General features: G+C 57.3%; 2 protein-coding genes across 2 annotated transcripts; one reads left to right on the top strand and one right to left on the bottom strand.

The window, feature by feature from the left end:
• The first annotated feature begins 438 nt into the window (after nt 1–438).
• On the top strand, nt 439–3,736 carry CPLX3 (complexin 3). Its single transcript, XM_052660027.1, has 3 exons — nt 439–602; nt 1,734–1,821; nt 3,512–3,736. Exons 1-3 carry the CDS (start codon nt 439–441, stop codon nt 3,734–3,736), a joined length of 477 nt encoding a protein of 158 aa, XP_052515987.1.
• A 5,256-nt stretch (nt 3,737–8,992) lies between these two features.
• Nucleotides 8,993–15,946, bottom strand: ULK3 (unc-51 like kinase 3). Its single transcript, XM_052659464.1, has 16 exons — nt 15,818–15,946; nt 15,024–15,164; nt 14,820–14,940; nt 14,022–14,126; nt 13,199–13,342; nt 12,934–13,016; nt 12,165–12,320; nt 11,885–11,990; nt 11,641–11,681; nt 11,313–11,415; nt 11,112–11,176; nt 10,948–11,026; nt 10,831–10,871; nt 10,411–10,458; nt 10,193–10,259; nt 8,993–10,073 (listed from the first exon to the last, which is right to left on the bottom strand). Exons 1-16 carry the CDS (start codon nt 15,917–15,919, stop codon nt 10,057–10,059), a joined length of 1,419 nt encoding a protein of 472 aa, XP_052515424.1. The 5' UTR covers nt 15,920–15,946; the 3' UTR covers nt 8,993–10,056.
• Nucleotides 15,947–16,291: the final 345 nt, after the last annotated feature.

Below are 16,291 nucleotides of genomic sequence, written 5' to 3'. Positions count from 1 at the left end.
CAGCTGAAATCCTAGTTATCAGCCATCCGGGGGAGAAGGAAGTAGGGATAGGAGGGTTCTAGGGCGCATAAAAGCACAACTCATTCCCCTGGGGAGCGACCCCCCCCCCCCCGCCCCGCCCTCAACAGCAGCCCCAATCCGTTGCCGGCAGTGCCCAGCGGAGCTTGGCATGGAAGGAGGCACGTTGGGGAGGCGGGAGTGAGGCGCGGGCACGTGGTCCAGTCTGCTCAGCCCCGTGCATGCCCCCCGCCCCCTGTGAGGAGGGGTTTGGGGCTGTGGAGGCGGGCCCGGGCAGGGGCGGGCGGTGGGCGGCGCAGAGCGTGGGGCGCCAGCCTGCGGCGGGAGCTGTCCCTGAGACCTAGTGCTGAAGTAGGAGCGGACGTGCCTGGGTGCCCGCCGCGTGGTAACCGGCGCCCGGTGCCCGGGTCAGCGAAGACCATGGCGTTCATGGTGAAGACCATGGTAGGCGGCCAGCTGAAGAACCTCACTGGGAGCCTGGGGGGCTGCGAGGACAAGGGGGACGGGGACAAGTCGGCAGCCGAAGCGCAGGGCATGAGCCGAGAGGAGTATGAGGAGTATCAGAAGCAACTGGTGGAAGAGAAGTGAGTGGCATCCCTTCCTGACTCCATGGCCCTTCCCACCCCCCAAGAGCCGCCCGGCCCACCCTTAGGGCAGTCTCAGACCCCGAGCCCCTCCCCTACTTTTCCAGAGGAGGTAAGGGCCGGGCCCTCTAGGCTGCCCCCAGAGCCACCCCGTCTCCAACCTAGAACCCCGCTCCACTTTTACATTCGGGCCCAGAGGGAGTGGGGGCAGGGGCGACAGGGGCCTGAGACGAGGTGGGGGCACGTGCATTTCTGACGAAACAAGTAATCCCTTAATCCGATCTGGTCTCAGCCGTCTGTGTCTTCCAACTGGAGCTCCTCTGAGCCTGAGGCTCAGAGCAAAGCGCTGCAGCTGAGAGAATCAGTCATAGAGACAGATCCCGAGATGAGGACACTCTTGTGCGAGGACAATGCTGGGACAGAGAGGTACCTGGAGTGGAGTTAGAGGCTCAACTCCACACTAGGCTGCTTGGGTCAGATCCTGGCCTCGCTTCTTTTTTGCTGGGTGACTCTAGGCAAGTTACTTTCTGTGCCTCAGTTTCTTCTTCTGTAAAATGTGGGTGGTGATAAAACATGCTGCATATGTTTATGAGGGTTAATACTTAATGTACATAAACCGCTTAGCAAGACACCTGGCACATGGCAAACTATTAAATGTTAGCTATTATTTCACTTAATCATGATAACAGTTTTGTGAGCTGCAAAATCTTATCCTCATTTTACAAAACAGAAAAGTAAATGATTTACTCAGACAAAAAGTGGTAGTGGAGCCAGGATGCGAACCCGTGTCTGTCCCAAATACTTTTCCCCACACTGACACAACCTGTCAGAAAAAGAAAAGACAGACCGAGTCAGACGCCACCTATGTTAGGGTCCGGAAAGCCAGACAAACTGCCCGATAGCTGCATCGGGCGACGTGTGTGGAGGCAATAAAGGGCACTGTGATACCCGGGAGAGGCAGTGAAGATTAATCTTGGCTGGTTAGAGCACCCAACATACCGGCCTGCGGCCGGTGGGGGCGGGAGCCAAGTAAAATTCGGTTAGGACATAGAGACCCTTCCCGCCCCTTCCTCGCAGGCCCCGCCCATTTTCTCAGCCCCGACGGTGATTCCGCCCCCGGTGCCCCCACAGGATGGAGCGGGATGCGCAGTTCACGCAGAGGAAGGCAGAGCGGGCCACGCTGCGGAGCCACTTCCGAGACAAATACCGCCTGCCCAAGGTAAGCTTAGGACGCTGGGCTGCAAGACACATCCGAGACCCTGAGCTGTGGGCTCTGGACTCCTCTGCCGTACTCCTGGCGCTGCAACTCTCAAGGAGTGTTTGATTAAATTAACGACTCTCTCACTCCTTCATTCATTCACGGTTAATTAGTGCCTGCCAAGGGCCAGGGCTTGACGCTGAGAGGTAGCCCAGTCCAGATGGGTTTGTGTTTCTGGCGCCAATCCAGGCCCCTTCTCTCCTCCAACTCCCACTCACCCAACCCAGAGTCAGGCCTAGGCATATGAAGAGTTGGAAGGCAGTAGATTCTACCTCAGGGGTAAAATCTCTTGGTGCTTCTGAACACCCAGGGAGGGAGATGGACCGAGAGTAGGCAGCACCTTCTGTGTGCTTGATCTTCATGCCCTTACCTAACCCTTCAGTAACTCTGCCAGGTAGCTATTACCCACATCTACAGATAAGGAAACTGAGGCTCAGAGATTAAGGGACTTGGCTATGGTCAGACACAGCCAGAGAGTGACGGGAGTGGGAAAAGAGATCAAGCCTGTACCTGCTGAGCCTGCACTTGCTCCCAGACCCCTGGTTGCCTTCCAAAGTATGAAGTCTGTCTGCAGAGAGTAAAGTACCCCCTTGACTGCCCAAGTAGCTAGGAGCATGTCTCCTCTAGGCTCTGCAGCATCAGATGACCATGTGAGAGTTCTGCTCCTGTTGCCTAAGGAGGGAACTGAGGCACAAGCCACTGCCCCTGCCCAGAAGCTAGACTCTGAGGAGAAAGGGAAGCACAGGCTATACCTGAACTTGATCTTGCACTTGAATTGGAGGATCAGATATGTGAACGTCATATTCACTCATTCAGTACATGTTTACCGAGCCCCTGGCTGCCTCTGATTTCCCACAGAGCACTAGTCTTTTGAAAATCTCTCCAAGGGAGAGTCAAACTCAGCTAGGAATGGATCATCCTCAAATGCTTGCATTAAGCATATAAGAGAAACAACTCTGCCATCAGAGAACTCTGAATACCCTAGGAGAGAGAAGACTTGGCTGTAACTGAGTAGGACATAAAGTGGAAAGCCAAAGAGCCCCCAAAGGGACAGGGAAGTGCAATGACCATCAGTAGGTAGGTGCTGTGCAAAGAGGACACAGATGTTGGAATGAGGGACATAGGTTTACATTTAGCTCCCCCACTTCCAAGTGGTGTGACTTTGGGCAAATTACTAAAGTTATCTGAGCCTCAATTTCCTTATTTGTAAAATGGAGAAGATAATACCTACCTCACAGGGTTGTTGTGAGCATTAAAAGCACTCAGCTCAGTGTCAACCATGTGATAGGTGTTGGATGAATGGAATCCATCACTGTGATGGGTAACATTCTTTATTGTAGTTAATGACAGTCAACACACAACTTAGCTGACTCAGTCTGACTCTGAAGTATTTTTATGTTGTTGTTACTCACTGCGTTAGTGTCTTACCTTCAGTATCTCAGGGTGAAGTCAGGCGGTGTGAAAGGGCAAGGTCTCCATATCCAAGCGTCAAAAGCTTGATCCTGGCATGGAGAAGGGGGGCTGAGTTCACTGGAACCTGGAGTTCCAGAATCCTGGGGCCTAGAACGCAGTCCAGGCTCCTCCTTGCCCCTCAACTCTGAGTCCCCACAGACCTGCAACCCCATCGCACCCCTTTCCCTCTTCCCTTCAGAACGAGACAGACGAGAGCCAAATCCAGATGGCAGGTGGAGATGTGGAGCTGCCCCGGGAGCTGGCCAAGATGATTGAGGAGGACACAGAGGAGGAGGAGGAGAGGGCCTCGGTCCTTGGGCAGCTGGCCAGCCTCCCTGGCTTGGACCTTGGCTCACTCAAGGACAAGGCCCAGAGCACACTGGGGGACCTCAAGCAATCAGCTGAGAGGTGCCACATCATGTGACTACTTCCCCTGGGGTGACCAGACGGCTGGGCCCACACAAGCGCGGAGAACATGTCTCAACTTCCAGGGACCCATATCCCATCTCGGCTTTGTCTCCCTGCCCCAGGCCAGCCCCAGGACCCTTCTCATCCAGGGCTCCAGTCTGCCTTCTGCTCTCACCCTCTCCACTGGGAGCAAAGTTCCCATTCCTCGCCCTACCCCTCAGGACCCACCATCCCTACTCAGCCTGGGAAGGCCTCCCAGGATTGTAGGAATAGACCTGACCCTCTCTGACCATGCCCCCAAGTTCCTGCACATAGGAGAACCCACAGAGGGACACACAGAGGGACACAGAGATCCTGGTGTGAGCAGAGGGGTATGTCACAGATGCATCCCGGCACACACAGACACAAACACGGGCCAGCTCCCCAGGTGCCTAGCTCCTCTAGACACCAACACTCAGATTTGCTCAGGGGAGCTTTAAGCAGACACTCACAATAGACAGGAGGCCTGAGTTCAAGTCTCCACATTTATTCTCCTTAAAACCCACCACCCTTTCTGGGCCTCAATTCATCATCTGTAAAATTGGAATGGACTGGGTGATTTCTAAGACTTCCTAGCTTGGCCTCCCTGACCCTTGAGAGTCAGCCCCACACCCCTCCTTGGGTAGAGCAGCAGCTGCAGCCATAGTCTCAAGCGGCTGCCACTGTGGGCTCTGGCTCTTGGAAGCTGAGTGATGCTATGTGAGGGGCTTAGTGCCAAGGATGAAGCTGGCAATGAACAGTAGCCCAGGAGGCTCCAGGCCTTCTCTGGGCCCAGGGCCCAGACAATTTCTGTTCTGTTCCTGTAGAACTCTCTCTGGATTCCATAGCTGGATTTCCTCTCTCATTTCAGTGAAAAATAAAAATTCCAAATGACCTGCCTATTTTACTTCTTACTGACCTCCAGGAGTCTCGGGTTTCACAGGCCCCTAACCTTGCCCTTGGAGGGGTATTCTCTACCTCCTCATCCACAGCTTCATAGGAGTGCCAACTCCTATAAGATACTCAAGCAGTCATCCAGATGGGCTGCACCAGGGAAGGCAGGAGGCATTACCTGAGCCTGCAGGAGGGGCTAAGACTCAACCACAGCTGTCTCTGGCACCTGTGCCTATCCCCTTCCACATCTTGGCCATCGAAGGTGTAACAAAACGCAGGCAGGGCAACTGCCTTCCAGCCCAGGCACTGCTGTGTGACTTTGAGCCGGTCCCTTTCCTTCTCTGAGCCTGTTTCCTCCCCCGCTGTGATATTAAGAGCCCCCACTCAATAATAATAACACCTGGTTCAAAGGGTGGCCATTTGTAAAGCCCTTGGCACATGATGGATCATATCAATAAATGGTAACTTGTTCTTAAAAAAAAAAAAAAGTGTAGAGTCCAAATCTCATCTTGCTCACCTATGTGTGTGCTCCAGGGGTGGGGGTTATCCAGGAGACCAACCAGGAGGCTCTGCAAGCAGGCCATCTCAGAGGCCTGAGAGGAACAAGGTGCTCCAGGCAGATCCTGGTGCCCCCGTGTGACACCAGACTGTAGAAAAGCCAGCCAAGATTTACAGGCAGAAGAGCCATCTCGGAGTTTGGTTTCAAGGGCAAAGCTTCCATTAGGCTCCTTTGTAAAATAAGAACAAGAAACATAAAACCTGTGCAGTAGGTAATGTGGGGAGAGGTGGGAGAGAATGAGAGGACAGTGAGTTAGGATGGTGGGGGTAGGGAGGGACACAGGCCCAGGATCTGGGCAGTGATGCTCAGCTGTCACGCTGGGTCTTCTCTCTTGAACACCCCAGGAAAAGGGGCCTGGGCTGCCCCCAAGAGTGATCATGGGACAAAAACCCCTCCTGACCTTCCTGGAGCTGGAGGAGACCAAGTTCTGGCCCCAGGTTGTGGGGGGTGGGGCATGGGCCACCCCGGCAGCATCAGCAGCAAGGCCCACGTCAGCACTCCACCCTCCAGGGGCCTTCTGCCTAATGGGACTGGACAGACCCTTTCCCCTCAGTGGTTTGCAGGACCAAAAGCGAAAGAGCAGGGATGCAGGCCATGGGGAGGCCAGGGGGTGAACATTCACTGAACCCTCACAAAATGGGCTGGCTGGGGCCTGGGGTTGGGGAGTAGGAGGGGGCCAAGCCCCCACTCTGGCTCCTTGCTCACAGCCTGAGAACCTTGAGGGGCCCTGACCTGTCTGCCTGTCCCTGGAATCGAGGTGGAGGGGGCAGTGAAGGCTCTGGGGCTCAGGCAGAGATGGGCAAGGAGGGCGGGCTGAGGGGTGCACAGGCTCTGCTCACCTCCCCGCCTCGCTCTTCCTTCCCCTGCTCTCTGGGCTTCCCTGTCAGCCCATGGCCCTCTCATCTGTATCTCCAACCCTCGGTCTCCTTCCTGGCTGACACCCACCTAACACCTACACCCTCAACGTGAGGCTGACCTGGCCTAGCTGGAGGCCCCCCTGCATCTGCCGCACTCTCAGCCCTCAGCCCCACAGTCCACCACTAGACTGCCACTCTCCTCCCATCCTGCTTCTACTTCCACTTAGACCATCACTTTCTTGATTAGTCCATCCTCCCGGTGTGATGTTAGGGCCACAAAGCCACTTACCACCAAAACTTTCCAGACCGATGCAAGTCCCACCATTAGCGCACCATAGTTTAGAAAAGGTATCTTTCTTCTCCCGGCCCCTCCCTCCTGTTCTCTCCTTTCTTCCTTCTCACCCTGCAGGCAGTCTGAGGATACAGGACATGTTGACAGGTGATAAGACAGCCCCTCCAACCCGTCACTTTCAGGAGGAAGACAACAGAGCTGGCTGGCCTGCCCCCTCTCACCCCCACCCTCAGGCTCTCTGGCTCTAGAAACAGGGGACTTCAGGGAGATAAGTGACGACTCCTGGCCCCTGCCGGGCTCAAGTCCCCTTCTGCCTTCACCCCTGCAGACAGCCCAGGCCTGGTTCCCAGGAGGAGGAGGGGTACAGAGAGAAGTGATTTTCTGCAGGCCAGTGGATCTCCAGGGAGGAGCTGGAAAGGGTGGTGATGGGTTTGGAGTTGAGAGGCTCTTTCCCTTCCCCCAGTGGCCACATGGTCCCTCCTCCACCACTGGAGGCCCTGGCAGGGGCAGGCAACGGGACATCTGGGGGATGTCCATTTGCTGAGCCCGAGCTGTTGGCAGTGCCTACTGACCCAGCTGATTCCTGAGGCTGGGTTGGGGGTGGGGAGCCACACATGAGGGGAGCGCGAGGGAACCACGGAGCCTGCTGCCCTGCCTCCCACCCGGTGCCTGCCAGACATTGCTGTTCCCAGAATCCGTGTGAGGCTCACTGGGTCTGGGGAAGCAGCAACGCTGAGGCTACTTTCTCTCTAATCAACAAGAACCGCGCCTCTGTCTGTTCGATCATGACTGCAAGTCTATGTGGGGTCTGCGTGGGTGAGTGTTTTTGTAGGTGTCTGTGGCCCGTGGCCTGTTAGTATGTGTGTGTGTGTGGCGGGGGTGGGTGTGAGTTACTCTGGGGAAAGTGCAGTGGCCCCTTCTTTCACACCCCAGCCTCCGGGTTGGGCCATCTCCCTCTCAGGGAGGGCCTGGATGGCAGCTGGCCTCTGAGGACAACGGCCCTTCTAGACGAAGTCCCTCAGGAACCAAGGTTCTGTGTCCCTCACCCCAGTTGGTCAGGCAGGCTGGCCAGAGACGGCTGGGTCCCTCAACCTGCTCCAGAGGCCCATCTGCTTCTCCCAGGGCTGGCCCCTTGGGAGACAGAGGGCCCAGTGCTGGCTGGGCTGGGGGGACTTGGTGGAGGTGAGAGGACAGGGCAGGGTGAGCACCCAGAGGCTGGGAGGGAGAGATGGCCTGCCCTGTCTTGGGCACTCTCAAAGTGTTACAGGTGAGAGATGGAAACTCTCACTCCTAAGAAAAAAACTTATTAAAAAAGATTAGCATTATTTCCCACAGGCCTCTGTCATTTAAAGAAAGCCCTGGGGAGCCCCAACTCCTCTGGCTGGGCTGCCTCCCTCCTTGGCAGGTGGCTTAGACACATAAACGTCTCACCCAGGGAGGGCCCTTCCCCAGGGCCTCCTCCGCCAGCCTCCGGCTGCAGGTCTTTCCTATACCCAGTGCCCTCACGGGGGCCCACTCCCCCACAATCACATGCAGAATGCTATCAGGCCTCTGTCCTCAGATCGCCAATGCAGACATCACAAATAGAAACTGGGGCCTCCGGGGCCAAGCTTTTACTCCATTATCCTTCTATTTGATTAGTCTTTCACAAACCCCATCCTTCCTCATTCCCATTCTCCCTCCCATGCATTTCTCTCAATTTATCCACCCAACTGGATCCATTCATTCTCCTCCTTCCTTCTCATTTTACTCAGAGGGCTTTCTGTCCAGCCCACTCCCAGAAATAATCTGAATGCATTCCTCTGAAAATAAGTTTTGAATTCTGTGTGCCAGGCTCACAGGTTCCCACGGGGCATTTACCTTCATCCTCATTTTACTGAGAAACAGGCTACTCAACAGGTCCCAAACTTCAGAGCCACAAGAGCAAGGCCAGGATTTTAGCTCTGCTTCCTGCCTTCCGGGTCACTGCTCCACACTGCCACCCAACGGTCAGGCTTCTGGAGAAGTTAGCCCTTTAAGGTCTGCATGGAAGGCTGAGCAGCGAGGGAACTCGGGCCTTGGTGGCTGCCCAAGGGGGCGAGCTCAGTCTCCCTAGGTCCCCAAAGATGCTCCTCCCACCAGAAGGTGGGCAGAGGGCTGCTGGAAACAGCCCCAACTTGGGGGGCCCTGGGGAGCTGAGCACGAGACCCTAGGGGATGCCCTTTCCCTAATCCGGCTCACGGGCCCAGGGTGAGAGGCGGTGTAGGCACCGGGTCCTGTCTAGGATGAGGAGTATGCGGCACAGACGTTCAACAGATTCACACCTGCCACCGGGGCATCCTCCCCGTGCAGACAGGAAGGGCCTTCCCTGGGCTCCAAGGCCTGTGCTTGCGGCTCCCCACTGCTCTCCTGGGCGGTGGGAGGCCTGGCAGCCGGGAGAGCCAGAACCCCGGGGGGCTGAGGGGCTGAGGGCAGGGAGCAGATGAGGCTTTCACTCCCCTGACCCTGTGACCTCCCCCAGCCTCCTGCATTCCACCCAGCTTTTCCTGGAGCCCCTCTAGCCCCAGCCTGTGAGCTGGGGCTCTCTCTCCTGTTTTTCCCAGGGCAAGAAGAGAAGAACAAATTCAGAAAATAATTTAATAGAAAAACAATGAATTATATTCTTTACACCCAGTCTCCGATAGGGAAGGCAGACAACTCTTGCCCCAAGGAGGCATTTAAGGACAGAAGGATTAGAAATCACTAACACCCTCTCTGATTGTTTAGAAAAGAAAAGGCTAAATAACTCCAGGTAGACATATTCATTCCAGGTTAAAGACACTTTGTTCTCCTGGAAGCCCACGTAGGGGCTTGAGGAGAGAGTAATAGTGCCACTGGAGAGATGGGGAGAACCCAGCCCAGGAAAGGGGAGGGAGCTTGCCTGGGGACACACACTGGGGGAGCAGCCGTGTCAGACCCAGGATCAGGTCCCTGGATCACTGGTTCCCCCGGAGCCCGCATGCCTCCCCATCCCAGGCCTGGACCAGCTCTGCGGTCAGTACAGGCATTCCTCAGAGGGATGAAGGTGGGAGGGATGAGGATTGAGGACCCATCCCCTTATGCCCCCCAGACCAGGGCAAGAACAAGGCATGGGTTTCTCAAATTTGCCCCATCTCTACCAAAGATATTATTTTCATGCATGAAGGATAATCTTAAAATATTGAGAGGGTAGGTCGGGGTCAGCTCCCAGGAAGACTGGTTGAGCTCTGCAGGGCTGAGTGCATATGGTGGGATGGGTGGTCCCTGAGGGGTCTTGGAAGCCCTGTTCCAATGCACAGAGGGAGGTGAGGCTCCCAGGAAAGACAGGGGTGGGCACAGCTGCCTACTGGCAGGGAGTGAAAAGAGCAGGAGTGCCCTGCAGGGCCCTCACCTCAGAGTAAAACCAGAAATCAACAGGCTCAGTGCCCAGCAACCACCAAACAAGTCACGTGACAGAAACACACTTCTCCCAGAGTTCTGCCCACCCCAGGCCAAGGCCCCGTGCTCCCGGCACACACCATGGGCTCTTAGACTCTCTAGGGAGTTAGGAGTCTCCCAAGAGGTGCTGGGGATCCTGTGGTATGCGGGCGGCGGGGGGGCATCCCAGAATTGCCCATCCAGGAAGCCTGCTCCTTAGTGTTGCTGAGGGCCACAGAATTCTGGGGGACAGCTGGGGTGCATCCCCAGTTCCCAGTGATCTGTCTGATCATCCTTCAGGGTCACTGCAGAGTACAAGCTGTGGAGGGGAAGTGGGGAGCATCAGTCTTGGGTCTCCAGCAAAAGAGGCAGAATCTAGGGCTGCCCCAGTCTTCATCCCTCCTCAAGTGAAGAGTCAGACCCCAGGGCAGGACTCACAGCTACGAACAGACTCCGACAGCCCCTCTTTGTCCAGGGTCTCGGCCTCCCAGTGAGCCTCTTTCATCTGCAGAACATAAAGGACAGACTGTGATGGAGATGCCTTCAGACAGTAACGAGAGGGAGACACAGCACAGGGGGCAGGGGATAGCGAGCCACAGGCAGAGCGGAACAGAACGCACATAGCTTCGCCCCAGGGTGGGTCCCCACAGGCCCACCTTGACCTGCTCCTTCAGGTATTCAGCCCGAGCCATGAGATTCTGAACCTGCCAAGGGAAGACATGCCCAGGGATGTGGGGTGAGGAGAAGCCTTCAAGTCAAGCTCCTTCTCACTCCTAATGCTCCCTGGGATCCTCTCCCTCATCAGAACAATTTGCCTGAGTCCTTCTCTGCCCCTTCCTCCAGGAAGCCTCCTGACTGCTGCTCAGTTCCTAGACCCTGCCTGTCCCTCTGCCCTGACCCAAGCACCCAAGCCCTGATGACATACACAGGAGTCACCAACTTAGCAAGTCTATGAGGTTTGACTCCGAGACCTGGGGCACCTTGAGGGAACCCAAGGAGGTCCCCACACATGGAAGCAGGGCAAATGGGGACGAGGAACCCTACCCCCTACCGACCCTCCCAACCCCAGTGGGCACCTCAGTGTGAAGCAGCTCCCGCCTCCGGCCTGGGGGCTCCGCTGCAGAGAGAGGGAGGGCGCGTGGTGAGGGCGGGGTGGCCGGGGGTCGGTGGGGAGGGTGGGGTTGGGGCCGTACCTGCCAGCAGCAGCAGCAGCTCCCCCAGACTGTGCTGGTACAGGGCCAGCGCATCCTGCTCCCCGCCAGCCTCTTCCTCCTGCAGCCACATGGACACTAGGTCGTCTAGGGGCATGACCTGGATTCCTCCTGCCCCGCCCAGACCCCTCCCAGCAGCTCCAAACCTTGGCCATGGCGGCCGAAGCCATTTCCAGGGCAGCCAGGAGGCGCGGCTTGTCCCGGGCCATCTCTGGGATGAGGGGCAAAGGCGCACTGTGAGCACTGTGAGAGGAGCCGTCTGCTTTCTCACCTCAGGACGCCTACCTCCACCTCCCTCCCCCTTAGGCTGGAGGGAAGTGGCCGGGGAACTGGTGGTCAGGGCCTACCTCTGAGCAGGTCTCGGGCAGAGGTCCCCTGCCTCAGCAGGACCCGACTGGAGGAGGAGACGATGGCCTTGAGCTCCTCAGCTCGGGACACATACTGCCCTACCTGCTGGAGGGCAAGGGGCTGAGGAAGGGCTGTCCCCCACTGCCTCCCTAGCCAGCACCCAGCTCCAGGTTCACCCTCTGGGTCCTCAGTGATTGCCCCAAACTTCAACGTCAGGGGCCAACTGGGGCCGGCCTGAACCCCTTCCCAGGGAGGGAGGTTCCTCTAGGAGAGCCAACCCCCAGAGGCCCTGGACCCCTCCCCATGTCCTCAGGGGACTCTGATCACCTTCGCCTTAATTGCCTCCTTCCGCTGGGCATCCGCTTCGTCTGCAGAAAGTGGGGGTTTAAATGAGGCCTCTGAAGCAAGGAGACCTCTGCCTCACACCAACCCCTCTGGAATCCCACAAAGCACTGAATTCGATTTCCCCACTGTCTTGTCTCCCACAAAATTCTGGAAGGGGAGCTGCTTCTGGAAGCCAGCCACTGTGGCTGTTGCTGACCCCACCCTGCCACACCTGCCTGGCACTCACAGTGCAGGGCGGGCACAAAGAAGTCCAGGGCCTTGCAGTAGAGAGACAAGGCGGCCGCAGCGTCCCCCTCCTGGTCCTTCTTCACAGCCTGCACCACCAGGGCGGTCTGCGGGAGGGCAGATTGGGAGTCATGCCCCCCCATAACACTCACTGCGAGGGGTCATCCATACCCTGAGCCCACCCTCTGCCTCCTGCTGGGCATGTCACCTGGTCACCAATGAAAGGGGTCGATGAAACCCCCCACCTGCCCTCAGCCCACCCGTCTCCACTGGCTGCTCACTGCTCGTGCCAGGCTCTCCCCACTGGGCATGTGCTCCAGGTCTACCCAAGGGTGGGCGAAGAAGTCCTGGAAGGAGATGCGGCGGCTGGGGTCCCGCTCCAGGAGCCGCTGCAGCAGATCTCGGCAGTCCTGGGAGAGTTGGGGCCGCAGGGGGAGCTGCAGGGGTAGGGGTGGAACAGATCACACTGGGCTCTGGCACCCTGGCCCCCAGCCCCCAGGGCCTGTCAGGACCACCCTGTCCTGGGGGGCCCCCAAGACACACATCTGACAGACGGAGAATATGAGACAAGGAGGAAGAGTGACAGGTCAGAGTGTGACAGCCAGTGAGAGCCAAGCCTCGTCCCCAGGCTCCTGTCTTTGTGATCCTATGGACTGTAGTCTGCTAGGCTCCTCTGTCCATGGGATTCTCCAGGCAAGAATACTGGGAGTGGGTTGCCATTTCCTCCTTCAGGGGATCTTCCCAACACAGGGATGAACACGCATCTCCTGTGTCTCCTGCATTGGCAGGCAGATTCTTTATGCCACCTGGGAAGCCCTTCTCCCCATGGGGAACCTGTAACAGGCTGTAGGGCACGCCTCTTACTGCTCACTATGGTTGATCTGGGTTCCCAGGACTGAATGGAGCCAACTTTCAGGCTAGAGCGTGCCCAGCTCCACAGTGGTGGCCTGGAGCCCACACCCCAGTCTGTGCAGGTGTCAGTGAGCTCTGCCACCTCAGGGCCCTGACTCCCGCTGCCCCTCACAGTTTCAAAGGCCCTGCTAGACCTACCTCAATAACCCGGTTGCTCCGGATCTTCTCTTCCAGCTCTGAGAACGACCTGGAGGCAAAGGGGGGCTGCCCGAAGAGGGCTTCTGTGGAAGGGAGGCAGAGGGCAGGCTGGGAGGGGATAGGGTCAAGCTGGGCCTGGCCCACTCCTGGAGAAGGGCCCCAGACCAGGAGGGTCAGTGTTCTCAATAAAACCCTTCAGGAGTGGCCCAGTGATGCTCTGACTGAGGCTGCTCTGACACTGGGGGGCAGGGGACAGAGCTCTCACCATACAGGATGACCCCCACAGACCAGAGGTCTACACGGGCATCGTACTGCCGCTGACACACCATCTCGGGAGCCATGTAGAGGGGGGAGCCACGAAGCACGTGCTTCTCATCCCGGGGGGACATGTGCTGTGCAAAGCCAAAGTCTGTAGGCAAGAGGCCAGGCAGCAGGCTCAGTTTCTGCTCCTGCTTTACAAACTCCCCCTGGGCTCCAGGGCAGGGCTCCTCCCACCCTCTAGACTCACCAGGATTAACCCCACTTCCTTACTTTGCTCATGTCGTTTCTCTCACTACAAACCCGTGTACCTCTTTGAGGGCATATATTCTCCCCATCCTGCACAGCCCGCTGCACACCTTTTCCCAGGAAGCCCACCCTGATCACACCAGCAACGAGGATAAGGGCTCACTAGGGGTTGACCTCTCCCTCACTGTCCTACTCAGCTCAGTGGACCTCTCTGGCCTCCAGCTTCAAGTCAGTTCTCCAAATTTTATCAGGGGCCACAACTACCCCTTTTCCCACTCCACACTTTCCAACACTGCCCCAGGGTGAACCATAGTTCGGTGATGGATAAAGGACTAAGTCTGGTCACACTTTGAACCCTGACCCCACCCAGGATATCACATCGCTGGAGTCGAGCATCGGTAGCCTGAGAAAGGCCCTACCTTTTGGTGATAGGGCCTGTCCCTGGACATCCCAGCCTGTCGCTGTCAGATGACTCAACAGAGGGCTCCATGAGAACCAGGGCTGCTGAGCAAGCCCAGGCAGAAGGAGGCCTCTGCACACCCACCCTCAAAACCTCCACACCTTCCGTTCCAGACTCACACCTGCCAGTTTAAGGTGGGGCTTCTCCAGGGAGCTCAGCAGAATGTTCTGTGGCTTCAGGTCCAGGTGAGAGATGTTCCGTTCATGTAAGAACTGCAGAGCACTGGCTAGGCAGGAGGAACCGTGTAGAGTGACAGGTCAGAGAAGCCTCTCTCTCCCTTCCCCTCTCTTACCTGCCTGCCTGCCCAACCCCAGTTCTGGCCTGGTCTACCAAATGCTTTTTTTTTTTTTGCCTGTGCTACATCTCAGCTGTGGCATGTGGGATCTAGTTCTCTGACCAGGGATTGAATCTGGGCCCCCTGCGTTGGGAACGCAGAGTCTGATCTAACCACTGAACCACCAGCAAAGTCCCTACCAAATGCTTTACATACAAGCACCAGGCTCCTCTCCCCCGACTAAGACTTTGCTTGACCCCCACCTCGAGTGACCTCCTTCCTCCCTTGTACCCCTTCACAAGTCTCCCCTCCTCCTAGAAGCCTCCCTAGATGCCCCAGCCCTTTAGGCCCTTGCTCTTCTTCTTGGCAAAACACTTGGGTCTTTGGAATGTTCCACGAGGTCTTTATGTTACTGAATATGTTTCACGTGTGGAAGCTTGTACTCCCCACAGATGGGACTCCTCTCCATCTCTCTCACAGCATCCTTAAGCCGGGGATGGGCAAAACGAAGAGTGGGCCCTACAAATACAAGCTGGGATGGCGGGCAACTGCTAAGAGTGTCACAGCTCTAAGCCTGGGGCAGAGGTGGGGTGGGAGAGCAGAGATCATGAGAAGGGGTGTCAGGCTGGGGTCAGAGGCTTTTACCCAACTGCTGCATGAAGACCCGAGCCACCTTCTCAGGCAGAATCCTGCGGGTGTGGATGAAGCGAGACAGGTCACCTCCTGCGCAGAACTCCATGATGAGGTAGATGTTGTCACTGTCCCACTGGGGTTAGAGGCAGAGAGGAGGCTTGAAGAGAGTGGCCCTTCTCAGCCCCCTTTGGTGGTCACCCTATCCCAAGCCCACACCTGGAAGTCTTTCAGCTGTACAATGTGGGGGTGTCGAATGCCCTTGAGGATCTCAATCTCTGTCAGAAGGTTTTCCACCGATGCCTTGTTCAGACTCTTCTTGGCCACACACTTTATGGCTACCACCTCCCGAGTATCCTTCTGTGGGGACAGGATATTCAAGGGCTCTGCCTTGAGAGGACCAGGAACCATGCATGGCCAGAAGGCTCTGGTCCCCTCTGACCCTGCTCCTCCTCTCTGGGCCTACCCACTCACACCAGCATTCAGGTTGCCCAGCTGCCCTTTCTCAGGGCAGTAAGGCACCCAGATTCTGGAATCCTGGCTTCCCTACTAGTCTCTCTGCTTCACAATCCATTGTATTCTAGAGTGCCCCTGCTAAGGCATGTTATTTACTGTTCTAAACTGCCCACTCTGCTTCCTAAGTGGGTCCAGCCTTCTAGAACCCTGCCCCAGACTCCTCCCAGCCCACAGGTATCTTCCCTGTTTGGAGCCTATTCTTCAGCCACTAACGCCGAGGCTCCATCGAGGTCTTCACTCGTTTCTCCGCACAACAGCGGTGTATATTTGTTTTGAAGACCTATCTGTGGCGGTCACCGCGCACCTCCTCCACAGAAGGTCGACCTGGCACAGGCTAGGCCATGCACCCTTAGCTCACGCCGTCTCAACCTCTCCCCGTTTCCCGGCCCCGTTTCCCGCTTGCTTAGCGTCTGGCGGGCACTGGGGCCAGAACCTCAGAAGTTCTCGAGCCCCCAACTGCTGCCTCGCACAGAAGCCCCGAGGCGCCCCGCACCCACCTTGGCGTAGGCCTTGTACACCGTGGCATACGTGCCACTGCCCAGGCGCTCAGTGAGAATGAAGCCGTCGAGCCGCGGGGGACCCCAGCCGGAACCCGCCATCCCGACAGCCCGCGCCCGCGGCCGGGCGCTTCCTGGTTCCTGGAGCCGGGGTTCCGGCCAGGAGCCTAGAGGGGAGCGCGCGCGCGGCGGTAGCACCGGACTCCACACTGCCCCGAGCGGCGCCCGCCGGAAGTGCAGCGAGGCAGGCTGGGCGGGGCCCCGGCCCCCCACCGCCCCCGCGCCCCTCCCCTCCAGGTGCTCCAGGTGCGGCTCCTGGGAGCCTCCGCCTTCACCTGCACAGGAAATCAGATGACTCGCCAGTACCCGCAAGATCCATTTGGAGATACTCAGGTCCTTGCAGGCCTAACGGGAATTAGCAGAGGCCAGCGGACGAGGTCCCCCGGGAAATCCCATGCAGGCTGGACAGTATCT

Source organism: Budorcas taxicolor, chromosome 21 (genome assembly GCF_023091745.1).
Source record: "Budorcas taxicolor isolate Tak-1 chromosome 21, Takin1.1, whole genome shotgun sequence".
Lineage (NCBI taxonomy): Eukaryota > Metazoa > Chordata > Mammalia > Artiodactyla > Bovidae > Budorcas > Budorcas taxicolor.
This window is presented reverse-complemented; position numbering and strand designations above follow the sequence as displayed.